General features: G+C 40.5%; 3 protein-coding genes across 3 annotated transcripts; 2 read left to right on the top strand and 1 right to left on the bottom strand.

Moving 5' to 3' along the window:
• The first annotated feature begins 2,962 nt into the window (after positions 1-2,962).
• Positions 2,963-4,047, top strand: Had2 (beta Hydroxy acid dehydrogenase 2). Its single transcript, XM_017072618.4, has 2 exons — positions 2,963-3,397; positions 3,457-4,047. Exons 1-2 carry the CDS (start codon positions 2,987-2,989, stop codon positions 3,991-3,993), a joined length of 948 nt encoding a protein of 315 aa, XP_016928107.3. The 5' UTR covers positions 2,963-2,986; the 3' UTR covers positions 3,994-4,047.
• Positions 4,048-12,286: 8,239 nt separating this feature from the next.
• Mtkl (Mtk-like) lies at positions 12,287-12,479 on the top strand. Its single transcript, XM_017072985.4, has one exon. The coding sequence runs from the start codon at positions 12,289-12,291 to the stop codon at positions 12,439-12,441; it is 153 nt and encodes a 50-aa protein (XP_016928474.3). The 5' UTR covers positions 12,287-12,288; the 3' UTR covers positions 12,442-12,479.
• A 1,426-nt stretch (positions 12,480-13,905) lies between these two features.
• LOC108008735 (kelch-like protein 25) lies at positions 13,906-15,863 on the bottom strand. The gene is made up of 2 exons (XM_017072632.4): positions 14,912-15,863; positions 13,906-14,396 (listed from the first exon to the last, which is right to left on the bottom strand). The coding sequence occupies exons 1-2, from the start codon at positions 15,775-15,777 to the stop codon at positions 14,156-14,158; spliced, it is 1,107 nt and encodes a 368-aa protein (XP_016928121.3). The 5' UTR covers positions 15,778-15,863; the 3' UTR covers positions 13,906-14,155.
• Positions 15,864-16,136: the final 273 nt, after the last annotated feature.

Genomic DNA, 16,136 nt, shown 5'->3' with positions numbered 1-16,136 from the left:
CTAAACAAGAATTAAATTTAGCAACATAACCGAATCAAAAAAAGGACCTCTCCTGGAACACGGACACGGAGCAGCAAAAAATTTGCACACAAACTACGTGACTTCAATTCCTCAGTGCGGCTGTAAAAAATATACGAAAAAACAGAGAAAAGCCGACAGGGTGTACGAGCGTTTGTATCCATGTGGTTACCTCTCAATGGCTTTTGTTCGGCCCCGTGTACAACTTTTAATCCTTTGCACTTTTGTCAATGTCAGAGAGGAGATAGACTCAGATTTAGATTCTGGCCAATGCCAAACAATATAAAAAATAGAGGAAAGTGGCCTTTCCTGCGGCCAACGAAGATGCAATACCCTTAATTTCACATGGGCATAAAAGGGTGCCATAGGAAACTTCACAGGTTTGAAAGCTCTTTAATTGAAATATGTACATGAAACTACACTCAGAAAATAATAATATATATATATATAATATAATAATAAGTGATCCGAACCCATCGATTTGTTAGCTTAACAAAATAGTTACTTTGCCAACAACTTAATACATACAACTTACTATTATTTTGTAGTTCTACTATTAAATAGTAATAGATTAGTAAATAGTAACGAACTTACCATTTAATGGTAGTTTTGCTGTTAAATAGTCACCAAATAGTTAAGAGTGACCAAAATACAATACAATACAATACACAACTTACCATTTTTGATAGTTTTAATATTACCACAACCACAAAAAAATGCACGTAACTATTTTGAATAGTTGTTATCCTTTTTTTGTAGTTAAGTAACTATTTAAATTTTAAGTTTAACTGTATATTGTGTGTCAATCTATGTGTCAATACTAACTGGGAAACATAACCCCCAAGGCTTTGTGAAAGTATTTTTATTCAATGCTCTTAAAAAATAATCACTCTAAAATTTAATCCGATTGATTTTACTACAAACTCGATGTAGAAGCCCAACCTTGATACCCTCACCGAAAGTGACAGCTCGAAAAAGGTCGAAATACGGGGAATTGCACTCTGTTTGGGAAATAGTTTTTCACCACAATGACATTTCAGTTTTCCGCACACGGACGGATTTCCGCAGCACGAGAAGATGGCCAATAAAATTAATTGATTTTGAGGTTTCTTTTTTTTCTTACGGCTGCTGATGCTGCAGCTGTGTTAACTTTTTGTTGGTGATTTTGATTTCTGCTCCTCTGTGACAGTTGACCGCATTTGATTGGCGGCGGTGGCAGCGGCCGAGAAAAGGATCCAGTGGCTTTAAGGTGACCCAGGGACCTCTAATTAGATTAGTTTCGATTTTGGACTGCCTGTTTGTGGCACTTATCTTCGGCATATAAATGAAAATAAATAAATAGAAATAGTTATTAGCCATCGTTGATTTCCTTTTAAGCTGTTGGTCAAGCGTATTCCCTTTTACAATTCAAAATAAATATCAATAAATGGCAAATAAATAAAATATGGCGTGTAATTGGCGTATCGATATTCGGATTAATTTTTTACGTTTTTCCTTCCTGGCCATTGAGCACTTGGCCAAAAAAGTGGAAGGGGGAAACCGGCAATTGTGAGCGTAAACGCAAACGTAAATGCTTTCAACAACTCTCCCTTTGCAACTGGCATTGATTTCCATTTCCATTTTCCGTTTTTATTAACAAGCATTTAAATGCAATGAAGTGAAATGCGAATCTCTCAATGTGTATAAATATTTCTGGCTGGCCCTTTGTGGAATTATTTTTATGGCTTGCCCTATAGTGTAGATGGCATTTCATGGCTGATTTAACCCGACTGCCTAACAGTTTCGTCTGGGGATATGGATTCAGTTTTCCCAACCGCTTTTCCGATTCAGACTCAGATTCAGATTCAGATTCATCTGCTCCTGTTATTGCTGTTGTTATTCATTCGCTCACATTTTTTTTATTCCCATACATACATATGTCAGTGGCGTAAATGAAAACGCAAACGGGGCGTATGATTAATGTGGTTTACATATGAAAACGAGACTCCGTCCCAGAACTCCATTTCACCATTTCACCATTTCTCCATTTCACAATTTCTCCATTTCTCCGCCTCTCTGGCTGTCTTTTCCGGCTTCTGTTGCTGTTGTTGTTGGCAGTGCTTATTCAATAATTTATTGCTGGCAGCCTCAGCCACTTACAATGTCAGAAAAATATGCGCGAAATATGCATAAAAGTATTACATGCAGGCTTTTGTCAGCTGGGCGAAGTGTCACGCCCCCAACCCTCAAAAATACATATAGGTACCCCCTATGTGGCAACCCATCCTTATCGCCTGACAAGCAGAAAGTGAAAGCTTAAGCTTTAAATAAATCACAAAGTATGCGATTATCAATTAATCGGCTGCTGAGAATTTCAAAGTTGATGGGCAATTAAATTTAATGAGACTTTGAAAAGCAAGGCGGAAGGTGTACTGAGCTGAAAGTGGAGCATTAAATAAAATAATAATTAATACATTTTTAGAGACTTCAAAGAATGTGATACTTATAGTATGAGTTTCCAGGGTTTTCGAATAAACAAGTATTAGTGTTTTGGGAAACATACAATGTAACTAACCTTAAAAGATGACAAAAATATATTTGTTAGTAGATAGTAGCTTAGAAAATGCATTATTTAAAAAAATAATATAGTCTTATCCATACAATAGAAAGTAAGACCTTTAGTACCCATGCTCTAGACTTCAAGGAACTTTAGTAAAGAGTATTTAAAATATGATTTTGATGTGTATAAACCATACATAAAGTATTATAAATACACTCATTTAGAAAAAATGTACTCAAGAGCTAATTAACTCTTTCGCGCGGTGTACTTTCATAAATAAACAATGTATTATCAATAGCGAGGCATAAAGTCGCATGACTAATGTGATTGCTGGCTGAACTTGAACCGAGGGTGATAAATCTGCAGTTCCCGTTCAGATCCGAAAAAGCTATGCCGGACTTATAGAACGCCCGCGAATGACAGTTCAAAATGAGCAGCCAAAAGATTGGGATCGTGGGCAGTGGATTGATTGGCAGGGCGTGGGCGATGCTCTTCGCAGCGGCTGGCTATCGAGTCCAGCTCTACGACATCCTGGAGAGCCAGCTGTCCACGGCCCTGCAGGAGTTGGACCGGGATCTGCACAGTCTGGAGGAGAAGGGTGCGCTGCGCGGAAAGATTCGGGCCTCTGAGCAGTTTGCCCTCATCGAGGTCACCACTCGACTGGAGGAATTGACCAGGCAGGCGGTTTACATTCAGGAGTGCGTTCCAGAGATTCTGGATCTAAAGAAGTCGCTGTACTCCCAGTTGGATGAGCTGCTCGAAGAACAGACAGTGGTGGCCAGCTCCACGAGCACCTTTATGCCATCGCTATACAGCGAGGGACTCAAGAGGAGGCAACAGGTGGGTTCGGATTATAGATTGTATTTATGAAATAATATATACTTAAACTTAAACTGCAGATTCTGGTGGCCCATCCGCTGAACCCACCGTACTTCATACCCCTCGTGGAGATTGTTCCCGCTCCCTGGACATCCCCAAGTGCCGTAGAGCGAACCCATGACCTTATGTTGAGTTTGGGTCAACGTCCGGTGACCCTGAAGAAGGAGATCCAGGGCTTTGCCACCAACCGCATTCAGTATGCCATTCTAAACGAAGTGTGGCGCTTGGTGGCCTCCGACATCCTCAGCGTGGCGGATGTGGATCGAGTTCTGAGCCAGGGATTGGGATTGCGATATGCCCTTCTCGGATCTTTGGAGACGGCTCATCTTAATGCTCCCGGTGGTGTGGCAGACTATTTCAAGCGATTTGGTGGCGAAATCTCAGCCGTAAGTGCCACCTATGGAGAGACCCCAAATACTCAGGAGGATCGTGAGACCCTGGAGGAGATTGCCCGGCAGTGTGAGCAGCTGGTGCCCCTGGAGAATCTGGAGGAGAGACGCGCCACCCGCGATGAGTTCCTCACCCAGCTGGCCAGGCTAAAGAAGCAGTTTGAATAGGATATTAATTGCTGGGCTTGTGATGTTCCTCGAATAAACTGAGAATCAACTTAATGGGTCCGTGTCGCTTTCCTTCTTCCTTTTCTGGCTTCTCCAGTTTCGTGCATTAATGAAATTAATTTTTGCGGCAACCGGAAACGCTTTTCCAACGCAAAGCATTCAAGTACAACGTGTCACATTTCCGCTTCGGCATTCTCGAACGCCCTCGACGCTTTTCTTAGTTTTCCCATCACAGTTTTCCCCATTTCGGCACTTGGCCTGATGAATGCCGGCGGCCCTAACTCATTTTTCATTTCGGGCGCCCGACAATTTTCCCCAAACTGGGCTAGCTGCTTAAGTGAAAAATCTCTATTTGAGCACCGGATTTGTTTTCACTACGGATTGTTGGCAGCACTCTTGCAATTGCTTTAAATATAAGGATTTAGAAGAAATATAAGGATTTTGTCTAAGTGAAAGTTCTAATAGCAGAATAAGGAGGGTCGATGAGTTTTTGTATTGGCAAGACTAGTAAACTTCATTAGAGAAAATAAGAATAATAGCCAAAAAACACTTAATGGGAAGATTAAAAAATAGAATTTTCAATTCTTTCAAGTCAAAGTAAGGTGACTTTTAAAGCTTCATCTAGCTTATCACATTAGAAAAATTAAATTTGTGTATAGTTTTAAAAGTCGGCAGAATGAAAGAACCATATCCAAAAATATAATCATTACAAGTGATTTTCGATTAAGTTACAGAAATGGGTCTTAAAAATCAAAGTAAAACAAATATTTTTTCCTCCGAAAAGAGAATTTATATAGTGGAAGATATAGATATATATCACAAACATTTTTCAAATGAATAAGCTAATTTAAATTTTGTTTTATAAAAACTTTTAAAAACCAATTTCAACAAAGCAATACATTTTTGTCATATAATGTATATATCAATTTTTAAAATCCCTTTACCAGATTGCTTTCCATAACCCTTAACCCTCTTAGTTAAAAGGCTCGACCAGCAGAGTCTCGGCTATATTTCAATGCCAAGTATTTAAAAAAATTGGCAATGGCCATATAACAATTAAAGTCGCATAATTTCAGACAGCCTCTGGGTGTTTTATTTTTAGGGGTAGGGTAGGGGCAGGGTTCTTTGTGGAGGATCCCGAATCGTCTGCGGCCCTGAAATTGTTGATGCCGTCGGCGGCGGCGGCTAAAAACTGCAATGTCATTGTTGCGAGCCAGCGGGCGGTGGACAAAAAGCATGTGGCTAGTAATTCATTACCCAGACCATCGGCCATTGGAATTTTTACAGGGCGTAGGTGCCGGATATAAAAAGGGGTCGGGGGGCAGGACAATTGCACATGGCGCTGGCGAGCCAATGCCATTTAATGTGCAAACAAAAGGCGTTGACAAAAAATTACATTCCAACCAAAAAACAAAAAAAAAGAGATGACAAAAGGCAAAAAGAGTTGGCCAACGTTATGAGGTAGAGGTTTTTGTATTTGCAAAGTGCAGACAGTGCACAATGGCGATGTGGGGGTGCTGCTAAAAGTTAAAATAACGAACGATAATTAATGGAATGACAACATAAAGCAGGCAACAATTTCAATGTCCTTTTTGCCTTTTACTTACAACTCCTTTCTTTCTTTGGTTTTTTTCTGTTCAGAGCCAGACGTTAGGATCTGGTATATGTATATTGAACCCTGTGAAAGCGGGATTTTGCAAAATGGCGCTAAAGCGGAAACGGAAGCCAGCCGAAGCCATGTGTCGGGGCAAAGCGGAAATGCATTGTTTTATGCCCAATTTCATTTGTGTGTTTTTCACAAGAGAGAGGTGGATGGATGCATGTAATTAACGCCAGCGCAATCAAAGTAATTAATTTCAAGAGAGCTTGAGATGGGGAAAAATTGGCAGAAAAACCACTGAAAGCATTTGAATTTGTTCCAATCAGGTGTTGCCACCACCAAGTTCAAAGGGATTCGCTCGACCACTAATTAAATTCCGGACAACAAAGAAAAACTCCGATTTCATTGTCGCCGCAACATCATTAATTATACCCACAAAGTCTTCGCTTTTTCTCACCTCACAAAAAAAATGGGAAAAACCAACACGTAGACAAAGAAATAACAATTTTTCAATCCCAACGACATTTGTTCTTGTTAGCCGAGTTGTTAACAATCGATTTGACGTGTTTCTTTGGACCTTCGGGGCAAAATGAAACCAGCAGAAGTAGCAACAAATAAGGGGTCATGTTTTATGGCCTAGGGGCAGGACCACGCCCCAGCAGCCAGCAGACAGATAGGGCTCCAAATAATAAATCATTCCATAAAACATTTACGCCTCGAAGCGCACAAAGTTGATTCGAACCGAACCTAGCCGATCCCATTCGATTCGGTTCGATTTGATTCATTACATTCAAAGTATGTGAGGATGATAAATAAATAAGCAGGTTGTGAAGGGAATGAAGATGTCAAGGCCCGTGATGCGGGATCCTTAAATCATCAGCCAACCTCTTTCATTTATCAGTGTTCGGTGGCAAAAGACAAAACCATTCGTGGAGATTCATTTAACTCGAGCATTTCAAGTGTACGCCCCAAAAAATCAGAAAACAAACCATCACAAACAATGGCAAACAATCGCCCAGAGCTTTGAACTGTCTTCGGGGCAATTTCCCATTTTCTTGGCACCGCTCTCCCGCTGACATTTATCTTGATCGAGCTCAGTGGCACTTTTTGCACCGCAGCAAATTCAATTTGCTGTATTGATAACACACAATGGACACACAATAAATACGGCCACAGATCAAAGTAAAGCGAAATAATAATACTCTCATCTCATATAAAAATAACTTTAAACCAATATCCCTTAAGGAAAAGGGCATCTCGAAATGGCCAGAGTTTTTGTCTAAAATCTGTAAAGAAGCCTGCCAAGTGATTTTCTTTTCCAAATCGTCCTTCGTTTGTTTGTGGCGTTTGTTGTGGTCAGCCAATAAATCAGTCTTGAAATAATTTATGTCCTTGCCTTGGAATTTTCATTTATCTGTCGAACGTATTGTTATTACTTGTGGACCATGGGCAATCTTGGCTAATCGAGCAGGCCAAGAATTCGACTTCATTATGACAAATTTGTGTGCTCAAGAAAATAAATGTGTTTGGTCGAGGTTGGTGCATTATTAAACCGCTTTAAAGGATTGCTGCACGCGGCATGCTGCATGCCTTTATCCTCGCCGAACAGTCACGTCCGAGTCCTTGGCGAAAGGTCCTGTCCTTCGTCCTGGAAGCCCGTCAGCATTTTTTTGTGTCTGGAACGGCGGTCAAAACCGCAGACGCTTCGGAGGCGGACGATGGGCAAATTGTTTGGCCAACACAAAGTTTATTTAATTTCTCACAGAATGGAGATCTACGTGCCCCTTTTTTGACTTTGTTGATTAAAACAAATTGCGCCCTGTCTCAACTGCACCGGCGAACGTCAGACGGTCAAGAAAATTGTAGGAGGAGATTTGGATGAAGTGGAAAATGTTGAAACAGATAGGATTTGTGGGGTTTCAGTGTTTGAACCCGTCTAGACTACCAACGCGAGATTGCGGAAATGTTGTTAAAAAACTAAAAGAAATAAATCAAAAATTTTAGATACATGCTTTGTAATAGTAAGTAATTTAATCTTCAGTAATTCTGATAAAAACTCTTTTAGTTTTGCAAGCGCAACTGTACCCAACTTGCGCCCCTCTCCGCGCCTCTCAATGTTTTCAGCTGGCGAAGCAAGTCTTATCTAATTAGTCTCGTTCTGTATCTGAGTTTGTTTTCGCAATCACATTTCGTATTTGCTTTTCATTTTTTTCGCAAACTCAAATTTGCTGGCAATTGTCATAACTCTAATGCAATTAACCCTTGCCCAGCCAGCGAAGGGCTTATCAGATAAGGACGAGCAAGCAGCGCGAAAACAGAAAACAGGACACGAAGGGGTGGGGCTGAGTAAATACAGCCATAGAGTAAACCTAAATATTTAATTAGGATTATAACGAAGCGAGCTTATCGCGGATGGCGGCAGCATCACAACTGAAAGTGATGAGGGGCGTTGGGGGAGGGAGCGATGGATGTCAAAGACTGTGTCCTGCGGCAAGGGCTTCCTGTTCGCAGGAAACGGGGAAATGCACAAGTGTGTGAGGGACACCGACTATGTGCGTCTGGCGTTTCACTTTTCGTTGACTTAATTTAATTAATTTCCTAGCCCAAAGGGTCCGTCCTGTCAGCCTGCCTGGCTGTCTGTCTGTCTATCTGTCTATCTCGCCCTCATCCTGGGCCTTTTTTATTTGTTGATACGTATACGCCACGTTGCAGCCCACCTACTTGATGCATATATAGACACATATGCCTATCGATACGATACACCATGCACGATACCCAGGCACCAGGACTCGTGGGCCAGGCGGTTGTGTGTGTAATATGCTGTAAATAATGAAAATCCAATTTTTGTTGCTTCTTTTTTTTACCCTTACCTGGAGTGTGTGTGCTGTGGGCGGCATAATGGGTTCATCATCGTTGTGGCAGAAAGATGATTATGACCGGGCACGTATGTAGTTGGATAGGTAGGTACCCTCTATAGTTTGTCAGGGGTCAACCACCACCACCCCCGAAGATGGATGGGGGCATTAAGTTAATAAACTGTTAAGCCTTTGTTATGGTCAGAACCAAAGTCTGAAAAATTCAATTTAAGCCAGTGGGTTAGGTGGGCAGCCCTATCGAGAGGGTATTCCGCATTCTTGGTGAACTGATTCTTGGGACTCTGCTTTCTGGCTTCTTGATTGCATTACATTCTCAGCCCTCGACTCGTTTCATTCCGTCTGCGTGGCGCATTCCATTTGCCCTTTTTGGTTGACTTTGCCTCCTGGAGATTTAATTTCGGTATTCGTGAATTTTTTTTTGAGCTCCTTTCTTTCCATTTTCCTTATTTTTTCTCCCCCACGCAGAAATAATCAAGTAATGAAACTTCACCGACCGAAACTTAAGGATATTCATGAACGAGCATTCTTCCCTTATTTGGGCAAGGAACTGAAACATGTTGCTGTTTTCACTGATGCCTCAGAAATTATGCAGAGCATAACAAGTTTTCATCAATATTAATGCCGGTCCGAAATGTGATTAAAATCGAGAGACAATCTATAGCGAACGGAATGGAAATGCGACTCGGGCGGAGATGGGGGCCCCGAGAATCGGAGACAGAGGAGCCCAACCACTTCGCTCAGCTGCCGGAGCGGCAATCAAATTAAACTTGAAGTGATTTTCAATTGGAAATTCTCGTAACGGCTTCCAGGCACACCGCAACACACTTAAGTGTATTCAAATTAAACTGACGCAGACCGAGCCAACAATGCGACTCCGACAGCAACAGTCACGGGCGGAGATGGGAGCGTGAGTCCTGAAATGGTCCGGATTTTACCTATAACGATAGCTCCTTAGGATCCCAAGATTAGAGAAATAGCAGAAGAATAGAATAGATAAAGAAAATTCATGAAAAAGGGAAGTAATTCTATATCTTATTTCAATAACAATACATTTCATAGTCTCTTTAGTTACTCAGTTATGAGATCATAAAAGGTAATCATATATTATATTTCAAGGTGATAGATATAAACTAGAATATGCACGAAGGCTCATATAACGAAGAATAAACACATTTAAACAATATTAGTCATTAAACTAAAATTGTATGCCTCTTATTTTCTTATCTATAGATATATATAAAGGTAAGCCTCAAGGTCCCAAGATAACTGTTTTGAATATTCTGGAAACAAGGACATTTTTAAGAAAAATACCCAGCTATACGATTGTTAAAAGCATGGTGAACCAATATTATAAGTAATATATTATAATTATATATAATCAATAGATTATTATTTAAAGAAAGTAAATATTAACCAATATAATAAAATAAATAAGTTTAAGGTACTTTTTTAAGGTCAAAGGAAAAGTGAATAGATTTTGTTTGTAGAATTATTTGTAATAATAATAAATAATAGATATTTAAAATAAATACAAAATTACTTGTAAGATTAATAAGCTTAATAAAACTCTTGACATATTCCCTACAACGTGATCTTTAGTTCTCACGGCTTCCTCTCTGACCGAGAAAGTGGTATCCATCTTCCCTATGTCTTCTCCGACTGCCAGCCCCCAAAAGCCATCAAATAGTCGACTCTGCCTCCGCCTGTTTTACTGGACATTTTGCCTTGTAATGCGATTGTTGTTTGGTGCCATTGTTGGCATTCTTGTGATTGCTGTTGTTGCTATCAGCTTGTCTATCTGCGTGTTTAGTTGTAGACCGAATGCTTGGGGATTGCTGAGGGGTGAGTGGTTAGGGATGGTGCGGGAGGGGCTGTCAACAAGCAGCCATAGCGTCAGCAATTGCGGATTCGCCACCCATCACCCACCACCCACTCCCCAAAGGCCACCCACTATCAACCCACTTTATCCAACACCCACCACCCACCAAGCTGAGCTTTCGTCCTGTCTGCGGTCGTCGCTTTTTGGCAACGTTTAGCGCGTGTGCAGGACTCGCGGTTTTTGAGCTGCCGCCTGCCGTTGATTAGATTGTCTGATACTTTAATAGGATTGTAAAAGCATGAACAACCCACGAATGGCCAAAAACCAACCCACCGGGCCAAAAACCGTTGGCGTTTGAGTTCGGCTTTGGGTGTGCTAAAGTGCTCAACCGCCGACACACTTAAAAACAAAAAGGGGGAAGGAGTTGAAGTTGAAGTTTGGTGAGAGCAACAAAAAGTGGGGCAATTGGCATGGGGTTTGCCAGGAAAAAGGATCTCTGGTACTCGAACTTGTTGTTAAAACTTACAATCAGAGATCTAACAAAATATTATACAACTTACATCTCTAAAAAAAGAAAATGTTTAAATAAATATTTTGAAAACCCATCGAAAATCAAATTAAAGCCCCAAAGTGTTTAAAACCCTAATCTCAATGTTCTTGTTTGCAAATGTGTAATCCATTAATTACCCAATAAAAACTAATTAACTGGCCCAGATGTACACCTAACTAGCTAGTAAATTTCATAGTTACTTGCCAATCCACAACTCATTTAATTTTCAAATCTACCAACTAATTATTCAATTGCCCAAAAGTCAGGTTAAACTTTTGCGAAATGAGCAAAAGCGGTAAGCGGCTTAAGTGTTCTGCCGGATATGCAGTTATATATATGTGAGAACGACCATATATATCAACCGATTCGAAATATGGAGTACGTCGGGCAGGTTTTGGTCAGCAAATAAACAGTTAAGGGCTTATAAATTACATATACCAATGGGGAGTGTCATGCAACATGACAGACTTCAGTCTTCTGTTCTCATTCCTCGGAACCGATGGGGAGTCGGGGCGAAATCTGTATTAAAATCGCATTATGTCCGCCTCACTTGGCAGAGGGACAGCCAGGGATCGGCGGAGGGAAAGTGGAAAACTGCAGCTGCAGCTGGAGCTTGAGCTACGGGAAAGTTGAGCTCCGAGGAGAAAGAAAATTTGCCAAATGTACTGTCAGGACAGCAATGCCCGGGCAAGTTTATAAACCGAACTTTGGGGCTGAAGTGGGTTAAGTGTGGGGGTCCGGACCCCTCGATTTTCGCCCTTCGTTTGGCTGCGAGCATTAACCTCAGAATGCATTTACAGCAGTGGAGCTCCAGAGGGGAAAAAAAGGGGGTTCAAAGAGAGGAAGCTGCAGTCTGCATTCAGGCCCGGAAAAATGAAAAGTTCTCCCTTGGCCAGAACAGCAATTGTGGTTTCTAATTGTTTGGGGTATTTTGCACTAACAATTGACCGCAACTATGCGTTGTAATTTTGAACTTTTTTTTGTCTGTTTCATCCTTCACTCTTGCAGTTTTCTTTTTTTTCCACAAAATGAGCCACTACAGAATCGATAGCTGTGTACTGGCTAGTTTCTATGGTACAGTTCCCACACTAATTATGCCAAGCAATATTGAGTGAAGACAAGGCAAACCTATTGTTGGAATTTCATTATTCCATTATTATTCCCATTGTCTTGTAAGTAAAATTATAGGGGGGGCTTTTAAGCTCATCTTAAGCAAAATATCTTCATATATGTTCGATGCATACATGCATGGAAAATCATAGCCTATCTGATTAGTATTCTTCTTAGGTAATTTAAAAAATCCCCTCCTAGGGCATTGAAATAAGAAACCACCTCCTGACATCACTGATAAGACTATGAAGTCATCCTCAAGCGGTAAATTACTTTCCATCTATAGATTGGCTATAAATACGGATTTCATTTCAGTGATTGAGTTTAGTTCTTCTGAAATATGAAAAGTCTTCAGTTTTCGCTGCTCATCGTCATATATATGGCTATATTGGGAATTTTTAACTGCGAGGCCAGAGTTTGGAGGCCTCCACCGCCACCAGGACGAAATCCTTTTGATTTCAAGCCCTCACCATTTAATCCGAGTAAAGGTTAACTAAAAATAAATAATAACTAAACGCAAAAAAAATTAAACTTACCTATAGCACTATAGCACTATAACTTAAGCTGATATTTTTCACACACTTCTTAACCCTTTTTTTTGCAAGTCCTAGACAAGCACAATTTAAGGCCCCCACTGTCAGTCAACAAGGGCTTTTCGTAAGCCTCCCAGCCACATCCTATTCTCCTTCATAGCCCGCAAGAGTGACAAAGAAGATATATTAAAGTGGTTTTTAATCATTTTCCGCTGTTTTTTTAGTCTGTGTGTGTATGGAAAATGAATTAAAGGACGCCTTTCAGGATATAAGCCCAGCACGAAGCTTAGGGGCGGAGAATTTCAGCGAGAGTTTATTAAAAAAGAGACGAACGAGCCCCTAAAATAAATTTATGTGTGGCAAAAAAGCATGAAAAATGCGTTGCCTAGCTGATAAAGCCGTTTTGTTTGCCCACACAGACTCGCTTAATGCAGATTTATGATTTTAATAACAGGTTGCACACACATGAATAAGCGTTTTCTTTTTTAAACCGCAAAATTTTAAGAGTATTAGGAAATTTTGTTGCCTTTCTTTAGTTTTTTGGAGTAATTTTTTATTATATCTTGTAACTAAATATCACACATTTTAAAATTATAATCCGAGTGGGCGTTATTTCACTGGGCGTTATTGCACGGCGATTCTCCATGACATTGTTAATTATGCAAATGTTTGCAGTTATTAGCCGAAACGCAACCGGGAATATTCCCCTCGTAAACATCATAGTCACAGCAAACTGCAATCTCGATTTGCCAACTTTGCAGACTCTTGCCGCAGCAACAAACATTTTCAATTTCCCAGCAACGCCAGGTGTACGGGAGAGTGGGCGGAAAATTCAGGGGGAGGCAGGTGAAAAGCTGGAAGGTGTGTGTGCATGGCTCAGGAGCAGCGCCGCGAGCATTCCAAACCGAAACAAGGTGATGTGGCCAGGATGACGACGATGCTGGAAATGTGGTTCACTGTTACCGCTGATGAGGAAATTGTTTCGAAAATCACTGGGGAAGTGTAATAAGATGGAAAACAGGGGTGTCTACACAGAGAGCTCTTTGGGCTTCCGATGTTTTAGGATGCTTCAGCTTAAAGCTTTAGCGAGTGAGAAACTATTTTAAAAAGGGTTTCTTAAATTTAAGATAATTATGTTGAAATGCTAATAATGTTACCCCTTTGACTTAAGCCTCTGTCCCTAGCACACCTGCATAATGCGAAATGTGCATGAAAAATGCCAGACTCTATGGAAAAATTTTAATATATTGTGTGAAGTTATTTTTTAGCTTGAGCATATAAAATTATTACAGGGTCGTCAAAAAACATTTTCTAAATTTTTTCATAAGGTGGTTTTAAATTTATTTCTAAAACATATTACCTAAACGTGTACAAAAATGTCAGTTTATTAAATCTGTACAAATTTGCAAGACATTGGTTTGCATTTACAGCACAACGGTTCCTACAGTGGCAAAAACTTTTCAATCAGCTCTCGTTAAGAACGCGACTGGCATTAAATTCATCGGAGCAGTGGAGGCAGGAACACACCTGGCCAGGTAATGCAAATTTGGTGTAACTGCCTCGCAGAACGATCGCTGTCATCTTGCACAGCCACAGCATCATCATCATCACCGAGGTTGCAGGGCAGGAGAGGAGCGGGGAGGAATCCTGGGGGATTCAATGCCATTTGGGCCATCAGAGGGGCTTTTCGAGGAGCTTCAAGGAGTCCAAAGGCAGTGTCTGCAGGACGCCCAGGTAGCCGAGAAAGTCCACGTACCTGAACATCTGGTCAGGTGAATTCGGCTCCGGTTTGTGGTAAGGTGCCAAATCGTGACAGATGAAGCGTCGTGGTTGCGCCACTGTCACGTCGAAGATCTCATAAATCTGATTATACATCTTCGTTCCGTCGTCAAACTGCATGGCCACTTGGTCGAAGCTAATGAGGAGGTACAGCAGTTAATTGGCAGATAGAGTAATTAGCATGCACTCAGAAAAATTAAGTCTTAAGAGGATGTACTTAAAAATTATAATACATAAAGATTAAAAAAAAAATATTCAAAATTCCAGCATAGAAAAGAAATCAGAAAAAATATTTATGGTGAATGTTCTTAAAATTATGTAATTCGATATGTTCTTATATATGTACTTGAGAAAAAGAGAGGAGTACATATTGTTTACAATACAGTTAATATTTTACATATCTCTAAACTATTCCGATTATTCTTTATTGTTAAAAAGACACACTAAATAAAGGTGTGTAAAATTTTTTATTTTTTAATGTTTTATAATTATACATCCAAAATTTACTATTTAAAAGTACTGATTCAATATACAATTGTCATGATCTAATCGTTTTAGAATTAGTTAAAATACTCTTAAAATGATTAAGACTTCTGGTATCTATAAAAATAATTTATGATAGAGTAAAGTATTCCTCTCCATAGTACCCACCTGCCCTTTTCTATGGACGGTTTCAATTCCGGCAGATTGATGATGCGGTCCACACGAATGTCGTCCACCGGTAACTCGAATGTTTGAAGCAGTTCGCCGGGCATCCTGCAGATTCGCACCTTTTCCATGACCTCCATCGCGTAAATCTGACGGGTGGGCCATTCATGATTCAGCCAGCGGATGGCAGCGTAGAAAACCTCCGCCTCACTGTTGACCCTTATTTCGTTCGAGGAGAGCAGAAAGATGAGGCTTTTGACGGGCAATCCGAGGAACTCAACGGAGGATGCAAAGACCAGGAAGTAGTACTGTACCCGGTGCAGCATCAGGCAATGCAAACGATTCAGATCCTTGAAGGGCAATGCATCCAGGGCCACCTGAATGGCCTGATCCTCACCGAAACCCGAGTCCTGGTCCAAACAGTACCAAATATGGGAGGACAACTTTTCTATTTTCAGATAATCCGCCGCCAACAGAAGGTGAACAATTCCTGGACGCTTCACCAGCGGTGTCTGATTACTCATCCAGTCATATAGCATTTCAAAGGTCTCCGGTCTAACCAAGTTCTCTGGTAATCGCAGTTCACAATTATCTAGCTCCTGCCTCACGAGATCCACGTAGACCATTAGGACCAGACGATCGCACGGAAAATCATGGTCGCCGATCCGAACCAGGAAATCGTGTCTCTTGTTCTCCTGCCAAAAGTTCTTAAGCGTTTCCAGGATGGGTTTCTTCTTGGGCAAGTGAATTTTCTTCAAAAGCGATGGCATCTGATTCCTGTTCCGAAAGTCGCGCAAGCTGAGTTCTGGTAATTGCGGTTCCATTGGTAATTCATCTCCTTGGGCCATATTGTCGTTGGTTTTTTTCATTTTGGAAGACCTAAAATTTTGATAGTGCTTTTTGATACTTGTTAAAATAGGAAAAGAACGCTACAAAATGACAGGCAGATATTACTAGATGAGAGAAAAACAATTTTAAAAATAATTTTCTTAACCCACTTATTAAAATAACATTATATATATAATAATAATTGTGATTTATGTATACACTAAAATATTGGTTATTCAGGATAAGCACCACTTACCTATTTTCGAAAATGTACAAATAAAAATCTTTAATGTTCCTTTTAGTACCCAATATAACTCAAATGACTGATTCCTACTAATGCTGCAGTCAACAGTACAATGGTGCTCACTTGAATAGGTGCGTCTCACACAATTAGCATTTA

The sequence above is a fragment of the Drosophila suzukii genome, chromosome 2R, assembly GCF_043229965.1.
Source record: "Drosophila suzukii chromosome 2R, CBGP_Dsuzu_IsoJpt1.0, whole genome shotgun sequence".
NCBI classification, from domain to species: Eukaryota; Metazoa; Arthropoda; class Insecta; order Diptera; family Drosophilidae; genus Drosophila; species Drosophila suzukii.
Note: the sequence above shows the minus strand (reverse complement) of the source record. Positions and strands in the feature narration are given on the sequence as shown.

Bases quoted from the DNA above. Each gene is read 5' to 3' on its own strand.
- Had2 (XM_017072618.4), top strand. From the start codon at position 2,987: ATGAGCAGCCAAAAGATTGGGATCGTGGGCAGTGGATTGATTGGCAGG. The intron at 3,398-3,456 runs GTGGGTTCGGAT...CTTAAACTGCAG, and splicing joins GACTCAAGAGGAGGCAACAG to ATTCTGGTGGCCCATCCGCT.
- Mtkl (XM_017072985.4), top strand. From the start codon at position 12,289: ATGAAAAGTCTTCAGTTTTCGCTGCTCATCGTCATATATATGGCTATA.
- LOC108008735 (XM_017072632.4), bottom strand. From the start codon at position 15,777: ATGAAAAAAACCAACGACAATATGGCCCAAGGAGATGAATTACCAATG. The intron at 14,397-14,911 runs GTGGGTACTATG...CCTCCTCATTAG, and splicing joins CCGTCCATAGAAAAGGGCAG to CTTCGACCAAGTGGCCATGC.